At 42.2% G+C, this 12,180-nt stretch overlaps 1 protein-coding gene across 1 annotated transcript in view; it reads left to right on the top strand.

Moving 5' to 3' along the window:
* The first annotated feature begins 5,198 nt into the window (after nt 1-5,198).
* The window catches only part of EVX2 (even-skipped homeobox 2), an 8,157-nt gene continuing 1,175 nt past the window's right edge, over nt 5,199-12,180 (top strand). Inside the window, exons 1-4 of the mRNA XM_075933692.2 lie at nt 5,199-6,382; nt 7,178-8,037; nt 9,058-9,308; nt 10,565-12,180. The exon at nt 10,565-12,180 is cut by the window's right edge and continues 1,175 nt beyond it. Coding sequence (XP_075789807.1) covers nt 7,614-8,037; nt 9,058-9,308; nt 10,565-11,194 — 1,305 coding nt within the window. The 5' untranslated portion in view covers nt 5,199-6,382; nt 7,178-7,613 and the 3' untranslated portion in view covers nt 11,195-12,180. The remainder of the gene's footprint in view (nt 6,383-7,177; nt 8,038-9,057; nt 9,309-10,564) is intronic.

The following is a 12,180-nucleotide window of genomic DNA, read 5'->3' as shown; positions in this document are numbered from 1 at the left end:
AGATACGCAATTTACTATGTGCGTTAAAAGTATATAGAAACTACAGTGCTGTTTAGGTTATTTCTGAAAAGTAAAGCACAACATACACGTATATAGATACGTGTATGTAAGATCACAGTCACACAAACACACGCACACAGAAATGGCATATCTTATATCACTGCTGATAGCCATTAAAATCCACTGTGTGCACTGCACAAGATAGCCATTAAAAGCCAGTGTCTGTACTGCACAAGATGTTAAACCTGGGATTCATTACACATGGCTTTTTTCTTGAAGTGTCAGTTAATCTAGTGGTGAAACTGACAAGGTAAAATGCCGCGTTTGCTTATTATTATTATTATCATGGTTCTAGGATTAACGTTCCAAGTCTATGACAAATAATTATATTGCCTAATCGACACTCGTGTCGTGTCGGTTTTGAACTTTCAGTAGTGCAAAGATTCTATAATGTAGCATGTTCTATAAACGTATCTAAGTCTTCTTGGATTGGCTTCCTTTAGCGTTCTTGCTCTGGGTTTTCTTGTTGCAAACACTTAATACGCTCAGTTGTACATCAAATGCAACAAGTTACTACAGGGAAGCTTCTCCAAAGTAAAAGGAAGAGGTTTTTTATAACTTAACATGACCATAGAAGTGGTTTGTATGCGCACATCCCCACACAGTGGAAGACCCGAAGGAAAAGGATAGATTATAGAAGGCGAAATTAATATTTCGCATGATTTTGATTTGAAATGTAATTTGCATTGATAACAACATCCAAGGATCATAAGGCCTGTTAGGGTATTTTATGCAGAAAGGGACAAAGCTATGACTCTTTATTTCACACTGGCTTAAACGAGTTGAATGAGAAAACGAACCACTTCGCAGTACTCGCAGGTTTTTTAGCTTTGTAGCACGCCTAATAATATTTGGCAGTTCTGGAAGTGGGGTGAGGAATGACAAACTGGTGCCAATAATCACAGTAACAACCGCCTGGCAAACACAAGTTCGTGTTCATTAGCTTCAACCACTTAATTACTATTAATCTTTCATAATCAGGTAAGAAGTCAAATAAATAAACCAGACAGGGCTACGTATTTCATTCAATTATAAGCCGACTCAGTATTTGTTCCCAAGATATAAAAAGGTACCTAATTAAGGAAGTGGTTCGTAAGAATACAAGTAAAGACTCATTCATTTATTTAACTGAATTCAACTTTCTCATGGATTTTTAGACTAAAATACACAATATTCTGAGATCTTTAAGGTCGAAAACGTGTATTGCACTGGCCAAGCCCAATTTTCTTTTTCTACCTCCTATTCTAGTTCTTCTATCCCATAAGTGTATAGCAATCATCTTTCCTGTCACGAAATATACAGAATGTGTTTAATAACATCAAAAGAAGCAAAGTGAAAAGTTCCTTGTCTGTTTAGTCCTCTTTCGTAAAAGCAAATAATTGGTAATTATGCTTTCGCGAGAAAAGACACTCAATACAACTTTCGCTTCAGTGGGTGTTTCTAGATTCCATGCCCAGTTGAGACTTTGTGTCTGAACAGTGGTTTGGGATCAATAATTTAAACTCGGTAATATGTCATTTTGTGAGGAGTGTAAAAACACAGCATCGCCTTACTCTCACGCTTTGCACGACAGGATATTATGAATGTGAATAAAAATAATGAGCTCATAAGTCAAAGTCTCTCTCTGTTTGAAAATTCACACCCAGTTTACATGAGTTAAGATTTGTGCTTTAACTGTTTGGTGCACTTACAGGCAAAATAAGAATCTAAAATAGCTAATGCTTGCTTCTGTGTACTATTATATTTTTAATAATAAAGTATTCTAAAACAATTCCTTATCTACTTCAATTATTGTGAAAAATGTACTTAAAGGCGGTCGCAACTGACAACTTTGAAACTTGTTAGTAGATCGTAATAATGGAGGTTTTCTTTTGCTACAGAACGTTACAGGATAATTTCCCTCCGCCTTGGCATATAGTAAACGTGTGCATACTTGACAACGTATCTGTACTAAATTTTCCATTGAGAAATAATTCGGGCATCATCGTAATAAGTGAGCGAGCGACTTATCTGCAAACACAGCAGGCAGGAAAGGTACTGAGCTCTTCCCGTACGGAGCTATACGGCATATTAAGATTTAGATATGATCTCATTTCCTCAAAAATCTTCGGAACAATCTCCGTTAGTAATCAAATCTTTGTCTTTATTCAGCATATGGACTGAGCAATTGCGATGCTTGTCTCTTTCACTACTCTTATCTCTCTGCCCAACAAACACACCCTCACCCTTCCGCCACCCTTCTTCATTTACCTCTTTTCCAGCCTGCCAACTGATCTGGCTTTGGGGATGTAGTCCTCTTCTTAGCTATATTTTAACTCTGTTTCTTTATTTCCATTGCCCTTGTGAAAACAAACCCATACCAAACAAACCAAGGAACTTTGCACTTTTTGGTCCAGCCTAAATACCTCACGCACATAATGAAGAAAACAATAGAAGAGCAATAGCTCAGCTACTACTTTCTCCCATCCACCCTGGGGTTCATTGTTTAATTTTAACTAATTTGTGTTTGTAGAGGACAACATAGTTTATTTTCTACTTTTCCATTTCTTACTTAGTTGAAATTGAAACATTTTCGATAAAGAAAAGGCTCCATTGCCATGTCAGGATATTTGTTAAAATATGCTTTCCAAAGCTGTCTTATGCTAGGCACAGAACTTTATTTAGGAGGTCAATTCACTTAAACATTTGAAAGATACATTTGCATAGACTTATAGAAATGTAGATCCGGAAAGGACTTCGAGAGGTCACCGAGACCAGTCTTCTGATTTTTGAACATTGTAAAGTATCACTGCCCGGTGGCTGCCACATACTCCAAACAGCCTTTTAGGCAAACGTGAGTGTTTAACATGTTTCCACCCATATACTGGTATAAAATCTTTCGTAAGTCCCAGGCCAGTATTTAGAAGCATCTCTCGAGGTGACGTTACATACCAGTCACTGCAGGGAACTCAGATCACAGATGAACCATTCGGTTTTAACCGAAATAACTTTTTACCCAACAGAAAATATTATCATCTGAATTTACCAACATACGTCCCCTTTGTAGCGCTAGCCACAAAAAACATACAACTTTGTAATCTATAGCGCTCAACGCTTTCACTGAGTTGTAAACAAGTAAAAAAGCACAAGTAATTAGACAGCTATGTTGGAATACTACTCACTAATAATTCTCCACCTCTCATTGGCAAGTTGAATACATATAAGTACATTATTATAAATACAGTAGGTGTATTTATGGGTACATGTAATTTTTCTTTATATAAAGGAGAATATGGGGTCATAGAAAGCACGGATGTTTCCAGTAAAACTCTAAACATCTCCTGGACCAGCAGCAAATCTTCAGCAACAATCTCAGATGGCTTCCAGTTTTTGCAGTGTCTGAGGTGTAAGCAGTGAAAGAGAGACGTTCTCTCATGTTGCACTAGTCAGCTTTCTGTCTCACGATGCAGGAACCCAGCTCCGTCACTAGATGGCTCTACGCGTTTTTCTGTAAAGGCTCGGAATGCAGATTGATGTCGGTTGGAACTGTATTGTTTCCTTGTACAACAGCATTGAACCTTCTGGCTTGCAAGGCAGACATGTCCGAGTTTAAAGGTTTGGTTTTTATTTTACTACAAAGGAAGAAAGAAGGTTCCCACAGAAAGCGAACTGTTGTCATAGAACAATCTTTCGGGTATAATTGCTTTAGGGCAATAAATCTCAGCTTGTTTCTTTCCTTCATAAAACGAGCCTTTCTGTAATTCGCTGTAGCTCTAACAAGTAAGTAAAGCACACGTAGGCCCCTCGTTTCATTTTGTGAGTAGTCAAGGGTATGGCGACATTGTTACATCTCATCAGACCATAATGCACTTGCACACGAAAAGTCTCTTCTTCCCCCTCCCATCACTTGTAATAATAATTGGACAAAGCTCATTGATCGCTATCTATTTGAGAGTCTGAGTGCTCCTATGGAAACCCGAGTGAAATCAGCTGCAACACAGGATCTTTAGTTATTTAAGAGACAATATAGAGGTATGCAACCAGAAATTTGTCGCCGTCTCACAGCTGAATTAGCGCATTTACAAGTTATATGTTACCTGCAGTAACCTTACAATGCTTTACAGCGCTTTACAGTTTACCTCTGAACACTCAAAGTTAAGAATGAAACATAAATTTAGCCAGTGTTTCCCCAAAACACCACAAAACTAGCTAAAAAGTGGATAAGATTTTGATCGATGTAATGAACATTTCATTGCATTGAAGCCAACTGCGATATTTTTCAATTAAGATTTAACAGAGTTGATCAAAATATTATTTGATGCCATAAGTAGCAACTTTCAAGATAAATAAAATCGTTTGACTGTAGGCCTCCGCGGCTATTTAAAACTTATAAGAACAATTGAATAAACAAAGTCTAGCAAAACATATTTTCTCTCTCTTTCTATCACTTCTTTTACATGTATCTGCTGATGTAACCTTTTAAAATATGCGTTGAAAGATTTTAGACTGAACACATTTAAAAAAACTATAAACATTGATAAAATATATCAATCTAGTTTTCTGAGAATTTAAATATCAAATTACTAGTTGATTAGTGGATATCCATTGTGGGAAGAATAATGAATTGTATTGTACTGATCGTTTTTATTGCTTAATATTTATTTAACAGAGGATTATCACCGTCGTTATGGCATGTAATTTGCCTATCATGAGAATGCACCTACATTTTGAAACACGTTATTCATAAACTGAAGTATTATTATTTAAAAGGTGCACAATGTAACACAACACTAATTAATGTGATGTACAATCTGCATCGGCTATATTATAACATATTGTTTCACACTGGAAGCTTTCTTGAAGCCTATTCCTCCTGCAATATATCATAAAACAATTATTTTCTTTTTAGTGGTTCAGTAACGTTTCTGGAATATAAAGCTCTATCGGATTTGGAGTGCTCAGATCTGAGTATGTTGCAAATGTAGTGTCTAGTTGTGGTTTTCAAAAACGTGGGGAAAAGATACTAACCCAGTTAAAGTATTTAAGAAAACAGACGGGGGCGCCAAACGACAGCAATAAAGCTACCCACAGACTTCCGTTTCCCTTCCCATAACTGGTAAAGCACTACTCAATCTGGACGAAATAGGCTTTCAGTTCTACAATTAGGAAGGGTATTTTGTATAATAATTATTTCAATTGGTAAAACATAAGTTTGTATTTAACTGGGCCCAGAACCTTTTGCGATGGAAAATTTGGTTGCAGTCTGGGTTACCCATATAAAGTCAATAATAAAGAAGTTTTGTGAATTCAAGTTAGGCAGTGTTTACACTACAGTACCTACAAACAGAGCCCACTATGTACATCAAATCACTCTTCTGATCAGAATTGGTTAATCTCAGGGAATTGCTGTCCTTATAACGTTTTAATAACAGGATAGTCTATGGAGACTCTGTCAGACAACTGTATCTTATTTCAGTAAACATCGGTGTAGGAGGCTGTGCGCTCTCTACTGATAAAACAGAAGCCATCGCTTTGTCGTCACTTGTACTGGGGTAAGAAAGGCAGACACATCACCATCTCTTCTGGGTGTATTATTTTTGGAGAAATAAGAGTTTCGGAAAACGTGTGCGTGGATTGTGTTGGCAATATGCAGGGCTTTGGCACGTTTACATTCCCAATATTACTATGTTTTTTGTGTCTAAATTACACTGCTCAAAGCTGCCTGTGATTAGCGAAAAAGATATTTACTTCTGTCTGGTTTGGGGACACCAAACTGCAAGCTAAGTTCACATTTCACAGAGCTGACATAGGCCTCTCATTAATAGAAGGCTGGATTTTATAAACAATGCCAAAGATGTTTCCTAAATATTTCATGGAATGTTTAGGGAGACTTTTAATATGTCCTTTAAAAACCGACAAGAATCATAGGCAAAAGCATAAGAATTAGGAGATGCATGTGACTTTAACAATACAAGGAAGGGCTTCTTTTGGCACACACACACACACACAAAAACCCAGGTAATCACAGGAAATGTTGGAGTATTTCTATACCTGATGAAACTCAGGGTCTAAAACTTTATTGTGCGGGTAAAAAAGAAATCTCTCAGAAAGCAGAGATTAGGTAGCTATTGAAGAGAGCACCAGAGATGCTAATGACGAAGGATTTATCTTCATTTAAATGGTTGCCATCAGCGTCATTATTACTACCAAAGTTATCACTGAGGAGAGACTTTCCGATAGTCACGTCTACTAAGCTGGGTAGCCCGTGTCCCTTACAGCACAAGATATTTTACTCCAGATCAACCCGGATAACAACGGAGAGCGTGAGCTAAGTGATCCACAGGTAACCTTAGGGAAAGAATGTTGAGGAGAACTATGGCTTTACTCATATTTGATGTCCTTGAAACACTAAACTCAAGTAATTGTACATGTAGATATCTTGTTTTAAAAATGCTTCGCTTTTCGTGGGGAAGGTGTGAAAAGAAACCTGTCTAGAGAGCGAAATGACAGTGCTGCAGTTTTAAATCGCGGTTGCATTTAACGTTATTTGGATATTTTTTTCCATCAAATTGTACAACAGAAACTATTTTCCCAAGAGGGAAAAAATCGTAGACTAGCTTCGATAAAAACCAGGATTATAGAAAGTAAAAAAGACACCATATTTAAGGATGCAACGAGGAAAATATACTAAATAACCCCCCCAGGATTACAATAAATCCACGTGAAGATTGCTGTGGTAGACGCACTAGAACTGGTTGGTACCAGGAGCAATAGTTTTTAAAAGTCTCAGTATACGGTTTGTGTGTATGGGGATGGTTGGGTGTGTGCTAGTAAAATTCTTAAATAAAAGTACTAGTGCGTTCTTAATCGGAAAGAAAAGTAAATAAAATACTGCGAGAGGGTATTTTTCCTCTTCCAATGTTTTCTCCAGTTGTGATAAAAAATCCGTTCTTAGATATAAAAAAGCATTATCTATTATTTACCATGTAGTTCTGTCCGAGGACAAATGAGAAAGAAGCTGCATCATTAGGACCTAAAAGGCAACAAAACAAAAATCAGAGCATAATGATGCACCTAAATGAAGGGGGAAATGTTGCACAGCTCATTTTATTAATCAGACTGTCAATTTCACCCCCAGAGGCCAAACCCCAGAGCAATTCAAGCAAGATCTGATCACGCTAAGGACAAGAGCTTTACTCTTCACTTCTTGTCTTTCTTTCTTCCTACCTGGATATATTTATCTGCTCAGAAGCCGCCTTCATTATCCACTGACAGAAGCTTGTGTTTATTTGCTTATAAACCTGTTACAATAAATGATTATTCGAACAGCGTCATTCCTACCTTAATGACGAGCACCACTTTTTGATGAATGACATTTCGGGCTAGAAAGGATGTATGGGTCATTTTGACCAGTCATTCCCTCGCTTTGGCATCCCACAATTTTTACGCCTCCCTCAAAAAGAGATAATAATATTTAGAGACACTTGCCGGGCTGAATGTGAATTAGCCCCTGCTGCAGCTCATCATTAGGACAGGACCAGCCCTGCAACTTTGACATTTTTTATAAAGCTGAGATGATGGAAAGAATAAGAAAAGAGATGATTCTGATGGAAAGAGGGCTGCACAGCCCTACAGCTGGCAAAAGGCTCTCGAATTTGTCAGACTCAGCTGGAAATGCAGTGCTCGAGGCCCTTGAAAATTCTCAACACACTGGTCGCCTCAGCCCTAGACTAACTTCCGCCTCTCTGCACAGCACTATAGGGGACATCCCTGCCAAAGGCAAATTTGAAATAGACACTTTATTCAATCTTCAGCATCAGAGCAGCGAAAGCAGCGTCTCCTCAGAAATTCCGCCGTCGGAGAGCAGGAAGAAAATTAGCCATTATTCAGAAGTTGCTCAAGAGGCAGATATGAACAGTGATGTGGAGGTGGGCTGCTCAGCGCTCCGCTCCCCAACTAGCCTGAGTTCCTCCCAGCTGAAGGAAAACAATAACAAAGGTAAATATTCTTGTATCCTCTCGGTCTAAGCGGTACTGTTATCTGCTGGAACTTGGTAGCGTATGGAAATCGCCTGCTTTATTGTGCACAACCACTGCTAAGTCGGTGCTAAATGACTCTGAATGTGTTAGCACGATAGAAAAAAATACACAAAGCAGGGCTTATATAGCAAAGTGTCTCTCTATGGTCATGGGAATCTCTCTCTTTCTCTCATATATACACAACTATGTCTATGTGCATTTATGCCGTTTCTCTCGTTCTGTAGCTGTCTTTATTTCTCCATCTATACACATATAAATACATGGAGTTAATTGAGTATATGGACATGTAGAAACTATGTATCTGTATATGTGTGTGTTTGTCTTTCTTTGTGCATATAAAACGTGTCTTTGTGTATTCACACTTATAACTGGCCATTGTTTACTTTCACTCTCTACTCACGCTATTTATATCCCCCCACCGTACCAGGTTTGAAATAAATTCGGTGAATTATTTTCATTGGGGATTGTAATAAGAGAATAATCAATGGGGTTCTTTGGGACAACAGCATATGCATTTTTTGTCAAATGTGTTAAAGGAAAGCAATCTGCAGCACAACGCAAGGCATAGGCTTTGTTTATGGCTGCCCTTATTTTGTGCCTCCCCAACGAAAATAAAAAACCTTCATGTAGCTGTTAAAAACTGATTCACAGATTAGAGCCCAGCGCAGCCTGAGAGCCGTACCACATCTCTTAAAAATTGTGCTCTGCATCTGTGCTCGTGCTTGGCTAATTTGCTGCAGAAGCGAGAATTCTATAATTACTAAAAATGCCTAAATTACTTAGAATAATTTGGTTATGAAGTGATTTAAAAAAACTTTATTGATTCTATTAACAGCAGCAATTTGTAACGCTGACAGCTAGCATTAATTATCAGAGTTCACAGCCAGCTTGGTAACGTTACCTCCCGCTTTATTTAATACACACATACCCATCGAGAGGAACAAATCTTTATTTCACTATTTGCTTGCTTGTTTGCCAGGCTATTCAGAAAGCAGCTCAGCTCCTACCACCACCACTTCCTCCTCAGGGTCGAGCTTAACCAGCCTGCACAGCAGCAACGCACTGGGCAGCTCCGGCTCTGGGGCTGATCAGGTGAGAAGGTACCGCACCGCCTTCACCAGGGAGCAGATAGCCCGGCTAGAGAAGGAGTTCTACCGGGAGAACTATGTGTCTCGGCCCAGGAGGTGCGAACTGGCCGCAGCGCTGAATCTCCCTGAGACCACCATCAAGGTATCTCAGCTGAAGCGCTACAAACGCGGGGCTAGGACACTTGATGTGGATTTTGGTGCTTTTGTGCTGTCTGGGAGCTTAAATTGTGCGATCGAGCTCAATTCCTGGCAAAATAGATGCTTCTCACTGACAGAAAATTACAAGTGGCGTATGCCCTCATTCTTTATGGCAAAAGAATAAATCCAATGCTAACGTAACAATTGAACATAAAAATAGATAGTGTTGCCTAAGTCCCACAAGGTTTCTTAGCTATTTTTATCTTTGGTTAAAGAACATCCGGTCTTTTCTTTCCTGTTGGGTTTGTTTGTTTCTCTGGGTTGAAACTTTTTTTTTTAATTTGCTTTTTAATTTTCCTTGTCAATTTTTATTGCATTTGCACTTTTTTTAAAAAAAGGGGGGGGGGAAACAAACGATGATATTAAAAATGAAACAGAGGAAGTCAGGGCAATAACATACTGTTTCCCACATTGCGGACAAAAGCACTTGAAGGACAAATGTTGTATTATTTAAAATGGCTTTAGAGTTTGATTGGCACAAAGCAGAATCATTTCAGTGATTTATTTGGGTGAAATCTCTTTTGATTGGATTATTTTAAATAATGTGGTTAATTATAGGATATTAAAAAGAGGCAGTGGAGGACCAGAAATCTGGAGACGAGAAAATAAGCTGCTGTGTTGCAGAAGGCGAATCTTAGGCGCTCTAGTTCAGGCTTCAGAAAGATTTGTATTTTGGGGATGTTCATTTTCTTCCTGTTGTTTTAGAAAATAATATCCAGAAAGGATGTTACAGCGGAAGGGAGGTGCAAACCCCTCTTGTTACAGGGCAGAAGCCAGGCTGCAACGTTTGCACCTCGGGATGTCATTTGCATGGCTGCTTTTAAAAACAAACGCAAACATTTTGCCGTGTGCAAACAACGTGCAATTACCAAAGAGCAAACAACAAAAAAAGGCTTCCCAATAAAAGCAGTTGGGTTCCTTCAAAGGAGCCACTTTCCTTTTTAACGCCGGACAGTCTCGGATGTCAGCGGGTTTGGTGCCGGCTCGAAGGGGAGGGGGGAGGTTTTTTTAGGTAGCAGAACAGGACTATACTTAATCAACAACCCCAGCAAGGCTGGGCAAGGGGAGTGGGCCCCGGAGGTGCCGCCGGCTGCCCCTGTGCGGAGTCGGGTGGGTGCTTTTGGTGTCTGTGGCCGGCTCGGCAGGAGCCGCTGCTGCGCTGCTGTCTAAGTCCTGTGCTTTGTGTCCCCTCCCCCCCAGGTGTGGTTCCAGAACCGGCGCATGAAGGACAAGCGGCAGCGCCTGGCCATGTCCTGGCCCCATCCGGCCGACCCCAGCTTCTACACCTACATGATGACTCACGCGGCGGCCACGGGCAGCCTGCCCTACCCCTTCCACTCCCACGTGCCCCTGCACTACTATCCCCACGTGGGGGTGACGGCGGCCGCGGCCGCTGCGGCCGCCTCCGGAGCGGCCGCCGCGTCTCCCTTCGCCACCTCCATCCGGCCGCTGGACACCTTCCGCGCGCTCTCGCACCCCTACTCGCGCCCCGAGCTGCTCTGCGGCTTTCGCCACCCGGGCCTCTACCAGGCCCCCGCCGCCGCCGCCGGCCTCAACAGCAGCGCAGCGGTGGCGGCGGCGGCCGCGGCGGCCGCGGCCTCGTCGGCTCCCCCGGCCGGCTCCACCGCCTGCTCCTGCCTCAGCTGCCACAGCAGCCAGACGGCGGCGGCGGCCGCGGCGCTGGGCTCGCGCGGCTCGGGCTCGGATTTCCCCTGCACGGCGGGCTCGCAGCGGGCCGAGAGCGGCTTCCTGCCCTACTCCGCCGCCGTGCTGAGCAAGACCGCGGGCGCCTCCCCGGACCAGCGGGAGGAGGCGCCGCTCACCAGATAACTACCCCGCCCGCCGCCGGGGCGACCCTTTTGTGACGAGGAGCGGGGGCGCAGCCGGGCTCTGGGGGAAAAGCTCCTTTTATTTTTGTAGCGCTCAGCGCCCTGCTCTGGGGCAGACACAAGCTGGGGGGGGGGGGGGGGACGGCCGAACTCACATTCCCCGGCGGCCCTCCCCCCCCCAGCCAGGCCGGGGCGGCCCCCAGGAGCTGGCAGGCTGCAGGCAGCGCGGGGCAGGGGCCAAAGGCCGCCCGAGGCGCCATCCAGGTGACCCTCGTGGGAATTGCAGGGGTGTCTCTGAGGGCAAAAGTGGCCTAAGGACTGAGCGAGGCCTGCAGCCATTAGCCACGTGTCCGTCTGGAAATGGGGAGGGAGGGAGCAGCGGAAGAGAAAAGGGTTTCGGTTTCCTTCTGATTTCCTTTGAGTTCGAATTGGAAATGCCTCGCGAATCTGGTGTGCAGACAGGAGCGGTAGCTAATGAGGCTGCTGTGGCTGGGCCGGGCAAGGGAAGGGAAATGTGAGATTGACAGGATGCTCTGTAGGATCGGAGAGGCAGTTTAAAACTCGTGGTTTCCAACTACCATAATCCACGCGATCTGGGAAATACTTGAATCTCTCCAGGTATAGGACGTTGTTCTGAAGCATTGACCCTAGGTACTTTCCTCACTTTAATGGTTTTTGTTTGTTTCTTTCCTTTGGTAAAATGGCTCTTGGATTTATTTCCCATACATGTCTATTATGCGTTAGCCTCTGAAAAGCCACCCCTGGGTAACTGAGACCTACCATACCAAACCTCTGCTACTGGAGGGACTTCCTTGAACTTGAAGAAAAGCACATCAAAAATCACCAGTGTTACTGCCATGTCAATTCTGATGCTAATAATGTGCAGATTATGACGAAAATTGCCAATCATGTTCTCTGATGGACCTCCTTTGAATGTAGAATTGGAAAAAAGTTCCCCGCGCAGAGACCTGCTGTCAAGTACTAACA

The sequence above is a fragment of the Pelodiscus sinensis genome, chromosome 7 (genome assembly GCF_052426305.1).
Source record: "Pelodiscus sinensis isolate ZL-2025 chromosome 7, ASM5242630v1, whole genome shotgun sequence".
Classification (NCBI taxonomy): Eukaryota; Metazoa; Chordata; order Testudines; family Trionychidae; genus Pelodiscus; species Pelodiscus sinensis.
This window is presented reverse-complemented; position numbering and strand designations above follow the sequence as displayed.